Source organism: Vicia villosa, linkage group LG5 (genome assembly GCF_029867415.1).
Source record: "Vicia villosa cultivar HV-30 ecotype Madison, WI linkage group LG5, Vvil1.0, whole genome shotgun sequence".
In the NCBI taxonomy this organism is placed as follows: domain Eukaryota; kingdom Viridiplantae; phylum Streptophyta; class Magnoliopsida; order Fabales; family Fabaceae; genus Vicia; species Vicia villosa.
In genome coordinates this window covers 61314228-61334690 of record NC_081184.1, presented here as the reverse complement: position 1 = coordinate 61334690, position 20463 = coordinate 61314228, and the positions used below count along the sequence as shown (strand labels likewise).

Here is a 20463-nt window from a genome sequence, read left to right as displayed (position 1 = left end):
AAGAACTGTTAAGAATTGTGAGGCTATTTGGGTTGTTGTGGACAGGTTGACGAAGTCTGCACATTTCATACCGGTAAGAATGGATTATCCGATGGAGAAGTTGGCTCAATTGTATATTGAAAAGATAGTTAGTAAAAAGGAGGTGCTTGGGATAGTTATCGGCCTTTGATTGAGTTTACCTACAACAATAGTTATCATTCGAGTATTGGTATGGCTCCGTTTGAGACTTTGTATGGTAGGAGATGTAGAATGTTGTTGTGTTGGTACGAATCTGGTGAGAATGCTGTGATCGGGCCAAAAATTGTGCAACAAACTACGGAAAAGATTAAGATGATTCAGGAGAAAGTGAAAGCTTCTCAAAGTCGTCAGAAGAGTTATCACGACAAGAGGAGGAAGACACTTGAGTGTCAGGAGGGAGACCATGTGTTTATGAGAGTTACTCCTATGACGGGTATTGGTCGAGCGTTGAAGTCAAAGAAGTTGACACCGCGTTTTATTGGTGCGTTTCAAATTTCTGAAAGTGTAGGAGAAGTAGCCTATCGTATTGCTTTGCCATCGATGCTTACAAATTTGCATGATGTATTTCATGTGTCTCAGTTGAGAAAATACATCGCGGATCCGTCCCATGTGATCCAAGTAGATGATGTACAGGTGAAAGACAACTTGACGACTGAGGCTTTACCTGTGAGAATTGAAGATCGAAAGCTAAAGCAGTTACGTGACAAAGAGATAGCTTTGGTCAGAGTAGCTTGGGGAGGACCGACTGATGGAAATGTTACCTGGGAGCTAGAAAGCCAGATGAAAGACTCCTATCTGGAACTCTTTACTTGAGGTATGTTTTCGAGGATGAAAACTCTTTTAGTGGGGGAGAGTTGTAACACCCGTATATTTTAATTTTTAATGTAATTGGAATTTAAATTAATAATTAGAATTATTTTGGGTTTGTGGAAATTATTTGGAAAAGAATGGTTTATGGCATTGGGCCATGTGTGATATTAGTAAGGAGGAGGGGGTGTTATGTTAGTAAAGCCTTTTACTAATTAAAATTTTATTTTTCATAAAATAATAAGGAAATTGAAAAGAAGGGATAGAACGTGAAAAGAATTGAGAAGTTGGGAGCTCGAAGAACGTGAAAGAGGAACAGAAGAGGGAGAGGCCAATCAAGAACTTTTGACTAAGGTAAGGGGGGACTCTCCAGTTAACATCTCTTATCGTATTTTAGATGATAATGTTGATTAGGGGTATTGTTTAAGTCAATTGGATTGTATGATAGATTGGGGTTTAGGATGATTTTTGAATAGATCATATAATTGATGATTATCTATACTGAATTATGTGCATAATTGTGTGTGAATTGATGTTATGGTATCAATAAGGTGTTTGTTTGATGTGTTGCTGTGTTCATCCATGAAACTGAATATGTGAATATAAATCCCTAACTAATTGAGTAGAAGTTAGGTTTTAATGAGTAAAATTGATATAGGATGATAGATTGTTGAAGATAGATGAATCCTATATGTTAAAGTGTGCATAAATTTTGTTCTAGATCCAAAATCGCAGACTGTAATGGTGGAAAACGAATAGAAGATGAACTGGTACGAGTTGCAGGTTTTTGGTGAAGCTTCTGGCGTTTTGCGTATGATACGCGTATGAGGGACTTCCCAGGGGCCGTAGGCGTATGGTACGCTGCCCTGTCCCGCCCAAAATGCAACCTCTGCCTGTACGCGTATGGTAGGCGTATGAGAGGGTGGTGATACGCGTATGATGATGTGATACGCGTATGGCGTGTTTTGTGTGGAATTCAGCCTCTTCTGATACGCGTATGACCAGCGTGAGTGCAGAATTTTCCCGCTTTGTGATTTTTAAAAGTTTGATGACGCGTAACTTTTGAACCGTTGGCCTGTTTTGAGTGTCGTTTCGAGTATGATGAACCTTATCAACTAACCTTTGTGTTGATTAATGATATAATTGTATTTGAATGATGTTAATATATATAAACATGCTTTGATGATGATGATGGTTTGAGTAATAGATGACGTTACTCATAGATTCGACGATGGTATAAGTATGTTATATATATGTTTGCATTCATTCATAATCATTTGTTTAGGGCTGTATCAAGATATTTGTTGTTGATCAGTGAAGGGTATAATTCTCATTGTGTGGAATTTGTGCTGGCAGGGCCGTATCTTGATGATGTTGGATCGGTCGGTGGGTTATTCCCATTGATGATGTTGGTACCGCATGCATAGTGTCAGTCATTCATATGTATGATTTTCATAACATGATTGAATGTGTTTTTAGTGTTATGAATTGATGATGTGTTAATCGTGTGATGTTGAATTGTCTGAATATGATACAGTTGGGTGAATAATATAACTATGATGTGTTATTATTTATGATGCAATAATATTTGTTAATTGTGATGAGACTCACCCTTACATGTTGTCATTTTCAGATTGAGGATAGCGGCTTTCGACTTTGTGAGGATTAGCTCATAAGTCAGTGTGTTTAGTTTAGCGTCAGGTGTCATGCTCTGATATTGTAACCCTGGGAAACACGAGTTTTGAGTTCATATTTTATGTCTCTATTTGTTTTATTTTGAATTTTGAGGGATATAGTTTCATAGATGTTGAGCTTATCTGTATGATTGATTTCTTCGTTGCGTTAACATGTGTTATTATGAATTATGATGAATTTCCTTAGTGAATGCATGACAATGACATATGATGTTTGTTTTTAAATTGAATTGTGGCACCCTTGTTTCATGTTACTCTGAAATATTTATTTAATTGCCGCGGAGTTTAGAAGGGTGTTACAGTTTACGAAATGTGAAAATATAGTTTTTTGATTGAATTAAAATATTATATTGATTAAAAAATCTACTCTCTCCGTCTCATAATAGGGGTCATCTTTTTTAGTTTTATCTGTCTCAAATTATTTGTCCTTTTAAAATAGCAATGTAATATTTATTATTTTTATCCCACTAACTTACATTTATTTATTGTATTTTAGATCATATAACTATTTCTAAATTTATTATTAATAAAGTTATTTTAGTAAATAACATTATTTTATTATTAAAATTAACATAATTAATTATTATTTTTAAAATGTGAAAATTACAAAGAGAATCTAAGATATACTACATTTTGTATTAAAGACCAACCGAGCATTAACTCTTTATGTAAAGTAAAAAAATTGTCATTTTTAAAACAGTTTTATTTTGTTGATTAATTAAAATGTAATCTTAAACAAAATGTTAGCAAAGTCATTTCTTAAATATATTGAAATTATGAAAATATATTTAAATGTCTCATTTATTAATAATTTTAATTCTCAAATCAAACAAATTTTAATTTATTAAATTAAATTAGCAAAGTGCAATTGTGTTATTCAAACACCTTTTTTTATACACACCGAACATCCAAATATATGTCCCTTATTTGTACCATTTTTGTTATAGTTTTTTTAATATATAATAGGGATACATGTTTATAATCAAAATATGCATTTATATTTATTTATCATTTAGAATAGTTTATTTAACATATATTTCATTATCTACTTATAGTTTCTTATTAATCAATAAAATACAATTCTTTAACGGGTTATTGAACATATTTACAAAATGAGTAAAATACATAAATGCATACTTTAGATGATTTCATTAACCACCAAAATACTAAAATACATTTTATAGAAAAAAAACTAAAATACAAGTTAGTAACTATTATAACCACTAAAATACTGAAATACATTTTATCAAAAAAATAAAATAAAATACATTAAAAACATTTCAAATATATGTTCAACTAATATTTAACTAGAATTAATTTTTCAACATTAATTGAAGCAAAATTACTTTTTGTCACCAAAAATTATTTTCATATCATTTTGATTTGAGTTATATATGATTTTGATCTTCCATGCAATTTTTTAATATAGAAAATGAAATTCATATACTTTATATACTCTTGCTTAGAAGTGTCAAAATTGACTTAACACAAGATTCAAATATATGAAGTTTATCTGAAAGTCACTCAAGTCCCTCTATTTAAAAAATTTAGTTTCAATCAAAACTCATTGTCACTAAAATTTTTTGTCAAGAAGTAAACTTCATTCACTATGTTTGGATTCACCTAATTGCATATTTTCAACAAAACCAATGGTAACTTCGTACAAATAATATGGTTACAAAAAATCTCAAATTATATAGTACAAACACATAGCATAAACGTGTATTGGGACTACATTAAAGTGGTTAACACCATGAGCAAGATGAAAAACTAATGGTGAAGCTAATAAACATAAGGCAATATTCTCCATGGAACAAGTTTACGATACTCTAACCATATATCTTTATACTTCTCCGCACATCGAGCTTCGTCTCTTCTCTCTCGCCATATTAGCAGAATGAGAAGATAAATTGGATAGAAGTATGGAACTGGTGAACTGCAACAATTGGTAAATTAATTAAAAACGACTCGCATTGTTTCTTTTTAAAACAAAAATCTTCATGACTTCATAGAATTAAAGAGTTCACCTGATGCCACAAGGTAGGCTAAAAGAGAGAGCAAGCAACAAGTCTCCTAGGTAATTACAGTGTCTCGCAACACCCCTTTAACAAAATAATGATAGTGATAAGTAATAAATTCAATGAGAAACATCAAGAAGCATATGAACATGTTTTAACTATCTTCGGGATGACAAATGATAATTAGGGGATGACAGACGAAATCTTACCAATAACCAGAAGCAAGTAACTTGCCTCCAACGACTTTTGGAGGCTTACCCCATATAGGAGCCTTTGGGTTCTTCTTGAAATCATGTTTTTGCTTGTTTGCTCCTCGAAATACCATGTATCTGCATATATATTTTTTCAATTACGGTTTACAAGGTTTACTGACAAATGATTATCTGATAATTTATCAATAGAAGTATTCATAAAATTTTCTTTCGTGTCAATTAAATGTCGCTTAAGGAGGGTGTGTGGCGCATTATAGAATTCACTTTTAATGATTATGGTTAAGTTACCCAATAAGGAAGACAAAGCAATTAGCTACAACTGCGGCCGTTGTTAACTCCACGTTGTTCCTCAAAAGCCACCAACCCTAAAACAGAAATTGAAGATTGTCAATACATGCAAGATATTTTAGATGTAAATAAAGTGAAGCTAACACAAGAGCATTGGAATTATCTAGACATCTATGGATTAATACTAAAAGATCGATTCACATAAAGCTGGTATACCGTAGAACTCGAGAAACTTCCTAAAAAGGTATAGATGAAGCTAACACAGGAACTTAAAAACCCTTTAGGAATTTACAAATTCTATTAATAGCAAGCTTCAGTATTTTACATTAGAGTAATAGTGTGTTTGATACCAAAGATGATAAAAAGAGTAGTATAATGAATGCACCGGAAAAAACCTCTGTTATCAATCTCGGATAGCGGTGCGGCTCAGCCATCCCCAAAATTGAAACAGGACATGATCAGGGAGAGGAACGGCCGACATTTTAGTGACGCGGACACCAATACACTTAATACTAATGAATATATAGTTGTTAGAAACTAAATAAATTAATCAAAATTCATGAAGTATTCATATTTTTAGATAAAAGCCATAAATCTTGAGCAAAACATACTTGCAAATAAAATTCATAAAATAACCTTGCTATCCTTAAACATTAGAGTGATATTGGATTTGATTCAATTGAGGATGTAGTAGGATGATCAGGAAGGTAGGAGGCATAGAAATGAGAAGGAGTGAGAAAGTAGGTGTGATGGATGAGTAATGAAAATAAGGGTGATGAAATTGTGGTTGTAACTGTATGACATTGCTCAAAACAAGTAACGTCTCTATCACGACTTTACAGAATAAATTGCATTGTAAACCTAGTTAGTAATTATTATAAGAGATACCTGTATGCTAAAAGTAAAAGGAATCCACACTAAATCTCCAAAGACCAACATGAAGCCTAATCTTTCCGCAATTATGTCCCATCTGCAGAAGACAAGAAAAATATTGAATAGCGAATTCAATCATACACTAATCCCCCAATGCATCTATGACATACAAATTAAATTGTATCAGTCTATTGTCATTGGAATTTCTACGGTGGGTGGTTCTTCCCCTAGTGCAGAAAGGTAATGTATAGACTGGATCAATAGATTTTTTTTTACCAAAACTCATCGGGTGTTTTTTCTCCATTGGTGCAAGAATTCTAATTTACAACCATATGAATGAATGTTATTGTTATAAAACTTAGGACACGTTACTTATAATGAAATCTAAAGAACGCGTCAACCTAATACTCTTCAAGTCACATATATAACTCACGTGGATGTCATATACTCTTCGTGTACAAAGTAGTCCAGGATGTATAGCTGGAACAAATGTGTAGAAATTACAGAAAATCAGACACGCAGAATAAGAGTTTTTTCGATGAAAGAAAGAAAGTATTCAAGTTTTTGAGATTACTGCACAGAATAGCTGGAAGAGAATCATGGACTTGCTCAAAGTACCATCTTGAATACTCTTGGCAAGAACAGATAGGTTGATAAGTAGCCACCCCATCATTCCAGCTCTAACAAAGAAAAATCTGCAATTTATAATTTCGTTAGAGCATACAAGATCAATATGTCTTGCCAGTGCTTGCTGTATAACATGAGTACAAGTATTTGGGATAAAAAAACAACTCAATTCAATTCCTTCAAACTCAAATCAGTGCTATCGATAGACGATGGTGGAAAGCCAAAAAAATCAGCCATTTTAAGCCACATAAAACACCGTGGTCCTGCCATCCTTCACAAATTGGCTGTGGCGGTAGTAGAAAAAATCTGCCACTGCGATTTACCATTGCGCCAACATGGCCAATAATTTACAATACTGACACAAACACTTGTTGTATCATTTATATGAAGATCCCGGCTATATAGGCTAGTGCAATATGATCACAATTAATAAACAGCTGTTTTAAATGAGAACAAGCAAGGAGCCACGTTGAATAGATCACATACTTGAGGTCAATACCCAAGAACTGAGGATTTAGTTGTATTCCAAACCACCTATTAAATAAAATAGAAAACAAAAATCAACAAGATTAACCGTAGAAATACAATTTCTTCAGGGAATTAAAGTTTACTTGTTGCAACTAATTGCAGGGGGCAGTACTTTGTCCCAGGAGACAGAGCAATGAAGACGGTGTATGCAAAGATGCATAATTTTGCCAAGGGAAGTACTTAGTCACAAACACAGTTAGACATCATACTTTCCCTGTTTAGTTGACCCACATGGTACATCGCAGTCTAGTATAACATTCATTACTTATTATACATGAAATCTCCAACGGATTTAAGTACTATATCAACATATTATTTAATGCGAAAACACAGTAAAGAAAAGATATCAACAAATAAATGTTCTCATTTTATCAGTATGAGGTGCATGTAATCATGTTTAAGCCTAAAAGCATGACCACAATATTAACTCTTTCACTACTCATTAGTATAACCTCTTGAAAACAACAAGATTTTGCAGGGAGCCAAGGACCATAAAAATGCAAGAATCAGGAAGCTTTTATGGTTTAAATGAAGTGTTAAGCAGGAAAACAATGAAGCATGTTAGAATTGGAAATGAGAGGATAAGGGTCATGAATATCTCATTGTAATGCATTTTATTTATGCTATCTCCCCATAAGTTAAGGAGTTGGTAAGAGATATCTGGATACCTACAATTTCCGAATGTTTGGCCTTTAAACTTTCTCACTAAAGTAGCAGCTATTTAAAGTAATCTTAATATTCAGAGCATACCAATCGTCTATCAGGTTTCCACTGATATGAGGCTTTAGGGATGAACCTTTATTTCGTGACTTGTGACCGGAAAAATAGAGTACCAGGGTCACCTGTCATATCCAAGAGATGAACAAAAGTGACAACCTAAAGGGAGGATAATTGTCATGCTATCCAGAATCATAAAAATAAAACAGAATATAATTTAAATAAACCGTCTTATTCATAGTAGCATGACTATAACACAAACTGTTGATAGATGGTATTTAAGTCCTAAATTTGGTGATGTAGTTTTTATTTTTGATCAAGTTGAAAAATGGATCACATGAAATAATTCATTTAAAAGGTGTAAAGGACTACCAGAGTAAAATTTAGACAAACCACCAAAAAAGACTATTTGGCTAAACCATTTTTTTACTCAATGTGGTTAATGCCACTTATAAGGTAAGATCCTGAAAGACTTTTTTTTTTTGTTGAGAATTGTCGAATATAACCTGCTGAAAAGCTTTGATACGACAGACAAGAAAATTAAAATTCAATTTAGAGTGGTTTGGAAAGTATCTATGTAGCATTCAAAATCAGCAGTAAATGGTGAAGACAGTTTTAATCTGAGGGAGAGATACTAAATAATCAAACTACACAATACAAATCACTCTTATTGTTTTTGAAGACAAACATGGCCATTGCACAAAATAAGCAAATGTAATTAATTCGATGCTCCAAAAGTTAATTGTAAGCTTACATACAAGAAAACTGAAGATAAAAGTTGTAGACAGCAGCTCAAGTCCACTATCTGCTATGGCCTGCAAGAATTACCAAATCAGCTCATAAAACATGTTAAGTTTTGCACAACAACAACAGCAAAACTAGGACCATGCTTTTATCCAAATCATTAATCTCAAGATCTATCTTAATAACTTCTCTTATAGTTTTTCTAGGTCTTCCTCTACCTCTAGTTGTTTGACTCCTCTCCATCTAACTTACTCTCCTTACCAAAAAATCTACAAGTCTTCTCTCCACATGCCCGAACCACCTAAATCTATTTTCAACCATCTTTTCTACTATAGGTATTACCCCAACACTCTCTCCAATATTGTCATTTCAAATCTTATCATGTCTAATCTTACCATACATCCAACGCAACATCCTCGTTTCTAAATTGCAGTCCGCAACTACAATGGCCCCAACATAGAGGTTTTAGAGGTTTCCCTAACAGCATCGCAATGGCAAATGCAGCACATCAGCCACATTTGCCTGCATTTTTCTGCGATATCAAGATACTCAGCATAGCCACAATTACAATTTAAAATCAGTGTTGTCCATGGCAGATGACAATCTATGGCAAAGAACTAAAATTCCACCATATCGACCACTTGGTGACACCTTCATAGCGGATTAGGGCGGAAAACTCCCCAGTAACAGCCCCAAAAACAGCCCCTTATATCCGCCATAGTGCCGTCATGGCTGATATATGATAACACTGTAGAGGTACATAACAACTTCATCATTGATATACAAACACTTACAGTAGGAGATACAAATTCTATCTTGGCACTGATACAGAGAAGTCCAACCAACAGAAGAAGCGAAAGTAGACCTGAAAATTTTAAAATAAAGTCAAAGCCTCATTATATGAAAATTAAAAATAAACAAAAAAAAAAAATGAACCAGCAGGGTTTATAAATGAGAAGTAAGTAACGAACCATTGCAGCGATAGTGAAGGCGAGTTGAATCAGAGAGAACAACCCCAGGAACAAGTTTTCCAGGAAGAATAGATCCAACAATGGCCAAGTAAGCGAAGAAACCCGCAAGTAAAGCAACCTAAAAAATACGAAATTCAAGATTGTTTTGGAGAAAAGTACCGAAATGAAGAAATGGGTAATAAGTAGTAGGGACTAACGGAGTTGGAAGATGGAATGAGAGCGTGGATTAGGAAACTTAGATCCATATATGCTACACTGTGAGTCTCCGGTGAGTGAAGAAGAAGATTGAGAATGTTATGGTGGTTCTTCTTCTTCCACCGTCTCAGTTACTACTCAAAATTGATAGTGGCGATTAGCTCTATGAAGTTGGAATCTACTGTGGGTACGGCTCTGAGTTAAAACTAGTGAACTCAGTTAAGCAAACATTATTATAATCGTGAAAACAATAATGGAAACAAGTAACTAAGATCAGGAATACTACATAAACAAAGTGAAGGTGCGAATAGCTTACAATGGAAGTTTGAAAACCAGGTATGGTTTGGTTGACGAATGGTTTATTTGGGCCAGATTACGGCTAGCCCAATTATATGGGTTTTACTTGCTTAACCGTACAAAATTTTAAAAATTATCTTAAATTTTGAATTTTAAAATTCAGACGCATTTAATACATAAGAAGTTCACTTTGGAACGCGCCAGAGTTAAACAAATTCGGACTTTGGAATTCATAATCGTAAGTTAAGGAGATTTAACTTTGGATGTGACTCAACATATCACGCTTATGCTCAATCTCAGAACCACGCAATTTAAAAATACTTTGGAGTTCAATGTTTAGATTTTGTATGCAAATTGAAATTAACACGTTTTTGTTTAAGTATTCACGCTTTTCTTTTTCTCTCCTTTTTTCATTTCTACAAACAGAGTAAAGCCAGAGTCATCCATAGCAAATCTGAGCATACTCTTATTCCATCATTTTTCAAGCATTCTTAGAACTTCTACTCAATAACATTGAAGCTTAACATGTCTTTGAAAATCTATCTTATCCTAAGCATGGCATGTTTCTAAAGTTCTACTCCATTGCATTGGTAAGTTACACATTCCTTTTTTATTTATTTGACATGCATGCATTACCTAAATAGTTTATAGGATTGATACATTAGAGCTTAAAGTTTGTGCCTTGTTTGTCTTGGACGGCTTGATTTTAGGGTTTGTGCTCTGTTTCTCTACTTCGTGTTTGCTGGTGAGAGATTGTCTTTTTGAATTCACGTGTCTTCAACATCGTCTTCCTATATCCATGTGTCATTTGCTTCCTCAAAAGCATGTGCTGCCCTATATGATACTGATGTGCCTGATGGTTTTTCGGGAGGCTCCTAAGACCTTTCATTGCTTCATTTGTATCTAAACCATGTTCGTAGGCACATGTGGAAGGGAGAGATAACATAAATCTTTTAATCTTTTAAACATTTGTGTTATAATATTTGAATTGTTTGATGAGGAATGCATTTACTTTTTGTAGTACTGAGATTTGTTAAAATATATCAACAATGGTAGGAAGGTTGCAAAGCTGGAGCAACCTGATGAACCATGGTTTCAAGATGTCTTGCAGCTATCTTGGCCATATGATTTATCCAGGACTGGATATGGTTATATTAACCATGGGTTATTGCCTGCTTTTGTAGAGAGATGACATGCAGAGACTTCGTCATTTCATCTTTTTATCGGTGAGATATCCATCACACTTTATGATGTACCATGCCTCCTACATCTCTCGATCACAGAAAAATTATTAAACTACTTCATAACCAGTAGACCTGAGGCACTAGACATGATGGTGACTTATTTCGAAGCTGACTTGGGAAAAATCCAATAGGGGATAGATGACACCAGAGGATGTCATGCTAGGTTTTCATTCATGGTGGATCTATATGAAAACTACCTGGTTGTAGTTGTGGAGGGTGATCGTGATGATGCACGTATTGCATACCATAAAGTGTGTACATTGAGTTCATATCTCATAGTTTTGGTTGGCACGTCCATATTATGGACAAAAGTGTGACCTATGTCAACTTTATCCATATTAGATACTTCATTAAATTGGAGAGGACTCACGAGTATAACTGAAGGCTTTTTTGTTTAGTGTACCTCTACTCCAAACTAGCTTAATGTAGTTTATGGAAGACTCAACAGTTGACAGGAAACAACTGTCTATTTATGATAATTTTTTGCATACTTATTGATATTAGTTTTATAATTCGTGTGCTACACTATTGTCAGCATAGAAGTGCAAGTATTTTATCGTCTCCATAGAGACTGATTGTATTTTAAAGACCCTTAATAGTCTTTATGACTTTGAGAATGGTTTATCAAGTGTTTATTGTTTGTGAATATTGAAATAACGGAAAGTAAATTAATAGTAAGTAAAATGAACTTTGGTGTTTAATAGTTAAGAAAATTTGTTGAGACTAGATTTCATTGATTTTTTTCTCATGCAATGTCATCAGTCGATAATATGCAATTCTAATCAACTATTAATATTAGCGCTCATTGCAACTCGTGTTTGAGTCAACAACGTGAGATCACTCGTATTACCTAATAGATAATCTTTTAGCCTATTAACTAATATGATAGCATTAAGATTCAACAGTTTATACGAATACTGAACATAAATCTATCTCTAGACAATCATATATGATAGATGAAAAACTTGGATCTACTAATGAACAATATCTTTCGCATATAAAGTCACACCATGAGAATATGTTTTAGGTAGCTAATCCAAAACATACATTACAAATGAAGAATTCATCAATATTAAAGCTTAAGAAAAATTACATTGAATGCCATGATCGTAATCATTATATAAGCATTAGGAAAACTACATATAACCCCAACTAAAGAGAAATTAGCCACGCTTACTTATCGTAGCCTTTTAATTAATCCCTAGAAGAAATATGTAGGAAAAACGTTCGTTGTCGATTCATTGGACAATACTTTCCCCCTAAATCTTCCTCTTATTTACTCTTCTATTGTGGTTCTAGTATACGATGGAATTCTCCCATTCCCTACCAAGAAAACTACTTAAATACACCAAGTTATTCTCAATTGAACCACCAAAACCACTATTTATAAGTTGCTGGTATGGTATTCTCGCTAAGTGAGGCTCATAACTCACTTAAAACGCCTACTTTCTTCACTCTTAAGTCATGCCAGCTCATCCTGCAAGTGGTCATAGTGAGAAACATTTTATTGGCCATGAAGTATTTTAGCCCTTAAGTCTCTAAACTGCCATACCTCACTAGCGCACTTGATACTGCACTAAGCAAGATTTGTTGCTTAACTTTGAAGTTACTTGACTCTTAAGTATTATTTTTCCGCATTTGCTCGCTAAGCAAGGCCCTATTCTTGGCCAAGAAAGCTTTGGTGCTTGAAAGGTGTTTTTTGTCTATTTTTTGTCCTTTCTTGATCTTTTTTACATGTACTTAGTAAATACATTGTTAAGAAGTGCATACGAGAATTAGATCGTGTTTTACTAATAAATTGGGTTTTTTCATTAATTGATAGCCAAATAAGTTAACATGTTCTTATGTATTTTGCGTATTTTTAGCACTTATCATACACCATTATTAATATTTCATCTGAACCATTTTCAAGCATGGATCCACTAGCATTTTCCACGTCTCTCCGGCATGACATATGTGGAAAACTAATTAGAGGCTTTTCCACATGCATGCTCGATCATCCCGCTCAGAGGGAATTGGGTGACCGGGCCATTTCGAGTTGCTTTAAATTGCATCGTGCTGGATGATATTTTCTTTATATCGTATTGTAAACACCATGAGACACGACCCTTAGAGGTGATAGCCTAATAATATGGATGGCTGGCATGTGGGTCTTGACATATGTACCCACATTTATTGAACGAGTCTTATAGCAATTTAGATATATGCAGGGTATACCTTGACACCCATCGTTGCTACTCCTGCCAATGTCCTCCATAGAGATGTTTATGATATTTTTGCAGAGTATTATCATCATCTTATCCTAGAGGATGCCTGTCACGTGTCATCTCCTCGTCTATGGAGTACGATATACGACTACATCTAATATTTTTATAGAGTGTCACATCCTCAATTAACACCAGATGCATGAGAAGATCCCCTAAGACTAGCTTATCAGAAGATCTTATAAGACGAGCAAGCAAGGGTGAACAATGTCGTTGATGTATTGACGATATGTCGTCGTATAATTGATATTGGGAAAAAGGCCATAGCTAGGGGTGAGATCGCGGAAGGCATTCCTCAAATGGCCACTCTACAGATTATCTTAGCATAAACACAACATGCATTACGGTACATGAGGTAGAGGAGGATCTTGGGTGTAACACCCCTTTTTCTAACCCCAAATATATCATACAATCACACAGAGTAATCATGCATAAGGAAAAGGGAGTCACATGTTATTTTCATCACAATGAAAACCTAAAGCAAAACGTCCAACATTCTTAATATGCAAAGATCATATTTGTAACACAATGTAAATCTCATGCTTTCATACATTATGCATAAACGCTTGCGGAAAACAATAGAATTGCTATTAAAATTTCAATGAATATATCCCATACTATATTCATCTACCAGTATCGAATTAACATTTAAATCCACAATCTTGGCCACATAGCCTCAAACAACATATTCGGGATCTCAAACAAATACATCCGAATATCCAATAAAACATAGGAAATAGCAATATCCAAACATAAGCATAAGTCTAAATAAAATCCCCCCCCCCAAGTGTTACATGACCAGAGCATATGACTCGCTACCTAATCAAATAACAAACTCAGGAGCTCCTCGACTAAATCCTCGGACAAGCTACTACTCGTCGGAACCTGCACGTTATCAACGAAGGATAACATTCAAACAGAAGGGTGAGAATTCAAATTCTAAATAGAAAATATAATAATGGGAAATGCAACATAATTAAGCATACATTTCAAGAATTCATCACTCTTCACAAAACATGTATTTATCTCCAATATAAAGTTAACATGTTCAACTCAATTAATCATCACAATTAATTCACAACCTCATATATTGCCAATTTACATATATACACATATATCACTCATACATATATATTTCACATTTCACATCAAATATGTATCAATCACGTACATCTCATTCTCATCACATTCTCTAATTCATATCAAATGATTCATCATTCCACATATATGCATATCAATCAAATTCACATCCACACATTCATACCACATAATCACACATAACAACATTTCACACCGACACGTGCGACTCAAGTGTGACTCTATGCGATATGTATGTGGACCCCTCCGTTATCATTTCCGGTCATGCCGATTGTCATTCTCCCTAGACTAGATAACCACCTCAAAGCCCCATACTCGTTAAGCTTTCAAACCCCGTACTCGTTAGGTTTGGGACAAGTAAATAACCTTCGCGAGATTACCCAACATTGCCACTTTCAAAGACTCATGCTTGTGTACGTGTGCAACAAAACAAGACTCATGAATTTAAGACGATCTCTCTATCTCTTAAACTACACAATCACATCTTTCCAACCTTGCACAACATTACACAACATGCAATTCAATCCAATCTTAACACAATTATCATTTAGCATTCCAATACATAATACATTCAATTACACCCCACACATGTTATTTAATAATTTAATAACACATATTGAACATATAGAAGTAATAGGTATGCAAGTCAAGTCATTAAACAAACAAGAAAATATTTTTGAGTATAGTTCGCGCCGCCAACCCTTGGTCGCGCCGCGAAGTAACAGACAGAAACAATGTATTTCAAAAATGCATTCAGTTTGCGCCGCATCCACATGTGCGCGCCGCGAAGTACAAGGCAGAACCAAATCATTTCAGAAATTCATTCAGTTCGCGCCGCCACCTCTCGTTCGCGTCGCGAACACAGCGCAGAAGTGAATTTTCTGCTTAAACTCAGCACAGTTCCCTCTTTCCATTTCATCACTCAATTCACAGTTCAGTTCATTATTTGCACACGAATTTCACATACATAACATACACATAATCCATATGTATCCTTAGATTCATCAAAGTTTCATTAATCATGCAAATTCATGAATTTCACCCAAATCCCAAAGTTAGGTTTTCACATTCTTTTCATCCAACATGTTATAAATCAAAACCCACCCATAGAATCAAGTAAGAATCATGAATTACATGTTATTTCTACCCATTCCAAGCATAAACAACATCGAACAACACAAATCTCATGGATTATGAAAATACCCAAAGTGAAATCCAATGTTTTAACACATATAACATTACCCAATCATAGATTCTACAAGAATTTGTATTCAAACCCTTACCTCTTGAATTTCTCCTTCTAACTTCAAGAATCTACAATCCTCTTCTCTTCTCTCTTCTACTCTTTTGCCTCTTTTCTCTTCTCTACTTTTCTTTCTATCTTTCTATCTAATTTAGTTTAACTCATAGAATTCTCTTCTAACTCTCATTATATCATTGGGCTTAACCCACCTAATACTCTTTCTCACTCAACTAAGCCCATTTAACTAATTTCAAATAAAATTCTACCATTTATTAATTAGCTAAATAACATATTACCACAAAATCAAATAATTATTACGCAAACAATAATTAAATAAAACACATTAACAATTATCAATTATCAAATAATCCTAATTAATTAAATCTAATAAAAATAGGATGTTACAACTCTCCCCCACTTAAAAGATTTTCGGCCTCGAAAATTACCTCAATCAAACAACTCCGGATACGGTTCCTTCATCTTATCCTCGAGTTCCCAAGTGATATTACCATAGGCGACTCCACCCCATATCACTTTCACCAAAGCAATCTCCTTACCACGAAGCTTCTTCACCTTTCGATCTTCAATTCGCATGGGTGATGTATCAACCGTCAAATTATCTCTCACTTGAACATCATCTAATTGAACAACATGCGATGGATCCGCAATATACCTCCTCAATTGAGACACATGGAACACATCGTGAAGATCAGAAAGAGACGGTGGTAATGCAATCCGATATGCCACTTCACCTACTCTCTCCGAAATCTGATAAGGACCAATGAAATTCGGAGTCAACTTACGCGACTTCAATGCTCTACCAACACCCGTTATTGGCGTAACTCGAAGAAACACATGATCATCCTTCTCAAACTCAAGAGCCTTCCTCCTCTTATCATGGTAACTCTTCTGACGACTTTGAGAAGCCTTCATCTTCTCTTGAATCATCTTAATCTTATCTGTAGTCTCTTGAATTAACTCGGGTCCAACCACAGCACTCTCTCCCGATTCATACCAACACAAAGGAGTTCTACACCTTCTACCATAAAGAGCCTCAAAAGGTGCCATTCCAATACTCGAATGGAAACTATTGTTATACGTAAACTCAACCAAAGGTAAGAAATTATCCCAATTTCCTCCTTGTTCCAAAACACAAGATCTCAAAAGATCTTCAAGCGAATGAATAGTTCTCTCCGATTGACCATCAGTTTGCGGATGATACGCCGAACTCAAACGCAACTTCGTACCCAAAGCACTTTGCAAACCCTCCCAAAATCTAGAAGTGAACCTTGGATCTCTATCTGAAACGATACTTGACGGAATACCATGTAAATACACAATCTTCTCAATGTATAACTTAGCAAGTCTTTTCATCGAATAGTCCATCCTCATCGGAATAAAATGAGCACATTTCGTCAATCTATCCACAACGACCCAAATTGCCTCGCAATTACTCGATGTCCTTGGCAAACCCGAAACAAAATCCATAGAGATACTATCCCACTTCCACTCGGGAATAGATAACGGTTGCATCAAACCAGACGGCTTTTGATGTTCAATCTTTGACTTTTGACAAGTCAAACACCGAATAAACAAACGCCGCTATATCCTTCTTCATACCCTTGCCACCAAAACATTTTCCTCAAGTCTTGATACATTTTAGTAGCACCGGGATGAATACTCAAACCACTTCTATGCCCTTCCTCAAGAATTTTTTTTCTCAAATCCATAACATCCGGGATACAAAACTCGATCAACGACATCTCACAATGACATTCTCGTCAATCCGAAAATCACCACCTTTAACCTTGGTTAATTCAATTGTAATAATGTCAACCAATTTTAAATCCGATTTCTGGCCTTCTCTAATCTCATCCAAAATATCACTAGTAAGCTTCAACATACCAAGCTTAACACACGAAGACGTCGCTTCACAAACCAAACTCAAATCTCTAAATTGTTCCAACAATTCCAATTCTCGAATCATCAACATAGACATATGCAATTATTTCCTACTCAATGCATCGGCTACAACATTCGCTTTTCCAGGATGGTATGTTCAAACTAAAATCATAATCCTTCAAGAATTCCAAACCACCTTCGTTGCCTCATATTCAACTCTTTCTGATCAAACAAATACTTTAAACTCTTGTGATCACTGAAAACGTCAAACCTTGATCCAAAAAAATAATGCCTCCAAAGTTTCAAAACAAACACAACGGCGGCCAACTCTAAATCATGTGTCGGATAATTCCTCTCATGAACTTTAAGTTGCCTTGAAGCATAAGCTACCACTTGCCCTTTTTGCATCAAAACGCCTCCCAAACCAAACAATGAAGCATCACAATACACCACAAACGGTTCAAACGGATCTGGCAAAATCAAAATAGGAGCAGAAGTCAACCTTCTCTTAAGCTCTTGAAAAATTAGATTCACATTGCGAAGTCCAAATGAAAGCTTGTCCTTTCCTAGTCAACAACATCAACGGCAAAGATAACTTAGAAAATCCTTCAATGAACTTCCTATAATAACCAGTCAAACCAAGAAAACTTCTAATCTCAGAAACAGACTTAGGAGCTTCCCATTGAGATATAGTTTCAATCTTCGACGGGTCAACAGAAATACCTCCACTAGAGATCAACATGGCCAAGAAAACTCACTTCCTTTAACCAAAATTCACACTTCGAAAGCTTAGCAAACAACCTTTTCTCCTTCAACACCGATAACACAATCCTCAAATGCCCAGCATGATCATCTTCATTCTTGGAGTAGATCAAAATATCCGTCAATGAACACAACCACAAACTTATCCAGATAATCATGAAAAAATCCTATTCATATACTCCATGAATACACCAGGTGCATTGGTCACACCAAACGGCATAACAGAATACTCATAATGACCGATACCTCGTCCTAAAAGCAGTGTTCTGAATATCCTCCGTCTTCACACGAATCTGATGATACCCAGACCTCAAATCAATCTTGCTAAACACACAAGCTCCAACCAACTAATCCATCAAATCATCAATCCTTGGAAGTGGAATACTTATTCTTAATTGTCACTTTTGTTCAATTGCCTATAATCAACACAAAGCCGCATAGAACCTTCCTTCTTCTTAACCAAACAAAACACGTGCGCCCCATGGCGATACACTAGGACGAATAAACTTCTTCTCCAACAAATCCTCAAGTTGACTCTTCAACTCTTTCAAACTCAGAAGCAGACATCCTATATGGAGCCATTGATACAGGACTAGTTCCAGGAACTAAATCAATAGAAAACTCAACTTCACGTTTCAGGCGGTAAATCACTTACATCCTCAGGGGAATACCTCCGCAAAATCACAAACTATTGGCATATTCGTCAATAGTTCTCCTCTCTCATGAACATCTAAGGTTGCCAATAACATAAACAATTTCAGCCCCACCTTGAACAGATTCACCAACTTGCTTCGCAGACAAAAACAAATCTTCCTTAACACCAATCTCAGGAAAAATAACAGTCTTATCAAAACAGTTGATATACACACGATTAAATTCTAACCAATTCATACCCAAAATCACATCACAGTTGCTCTAACGGAAGTCAGACCAAATCAATCCCAAAATTTCTACCAAAAATACTCAAAGGACAATTCAAACACACAAAAGAAGTAGAAACAGAACCCATAGCAGGTGTATCAATAGTCATACTTCTACGCATATCAGATAACACAAGATTCAATCTCTTAGCACAATCCAAAGAAATGAAAGAATGTGTCGTACCGGTATCAATAATAGCAATCAAAGGTGTACCATTAATGAAACACGTAACCTTGGATTAGCCTATCATCGGTAGAAGCCTCCGCACCAGACAATGCAAACATTTTCCCTTTCGCTTGTTCCTTCTTTGGCTTATCACATTTGGTGCTAATGTGACCTTGCTCTCCACAATTGTAGCAAGTCACCTTTGAACCACCCTCTACACTCGTTTGCTTTGTGACCACCTCTTGCCACACTTGAAACATGTTACCTCTCGACTTTGGAACAATTAACAGCAACGATGTCCCTTAGCTCCACATTTAAAAACACTTAATCGGAGCACTAGATACTCCCCCCACTTGGCTTTCCGCCAAAACCAGCCCTTCTTCTTATTGTCGTATGGTTTTTCCACGGAATTGACCTTTCTTATCATTCATCGCCTTGTAGTGAGAAGCACTCTCCCCTACTATCCTCATCATAAATCCGACTCTTATTGATCAACTCAGCAAAACGGGTAATCTGTTGGTAACCAATCGCCTTCTTGATATCCGGTCTCAAACCATTGACAAACTTCAAACACTTTGACCTCCTCCGCATTCATAGTATTGTAGTGAGGACAATACTTGATAAGCTCTTGAAATCTAGCAGAATACTCCGCCACGGTACCATTTCCTTGCCTTCAACTCAAGGAATTCCACTTCTTTCTTTCCACGGCAATCTTCCGGAAAATAGTTTTCCAAAAATGCATCGCGGAAACGATCCCAAGTAACTTGAATACCTTCCCTCAATCAAATCTTTGAGCCATATTTCGCCACCAATCCTCAGCTTCCTTTTCCAGCATGTGAGTACCAAACTTGCACTTTCTGAGCATCGGTGCAATT

At 35.3% G+C, this 20463-nt stretch overlaps 1 protein-coding gene across 1 annotated transcript; it reads right to left on the bottom strand.

Annotated features, from left to right (window-relative positions):
• Nucleotides 1-4191: 4191 nt before the first annotated feature.
• LOC131601696 (delta(14)-sterol reductase) lies at nt 4192-10013 on the bottom strand. Its single transcript, XM_058873560.1, has 13 exons — nt 9695-10013; nt 9498-9615; nt 9321-9391; nt 8541-8597; nt 7816-7907; nt 7024-7071; nt 6485-6605; nt 6344-6390; nt 5926-6007; nt 5038-5114; nt 4747-4866; nt 4547-4621; nt 4192-4455 (listed from the first exon to the last, which is right to left on the bottom strand). Exons 1-13 carry the CDS (start codon nt 9740-9742, stop codon nt 4302-4304), a joined length of 1110 nt encoding a protein of 369 aa, XP_058729543.1. The 5' UTR covers nt 9743-10013; the 3' UTR covers nt 4192-4301.
• Between the last annotated feature and the right edge of the window lie 10450 nt (nt 10014-20463).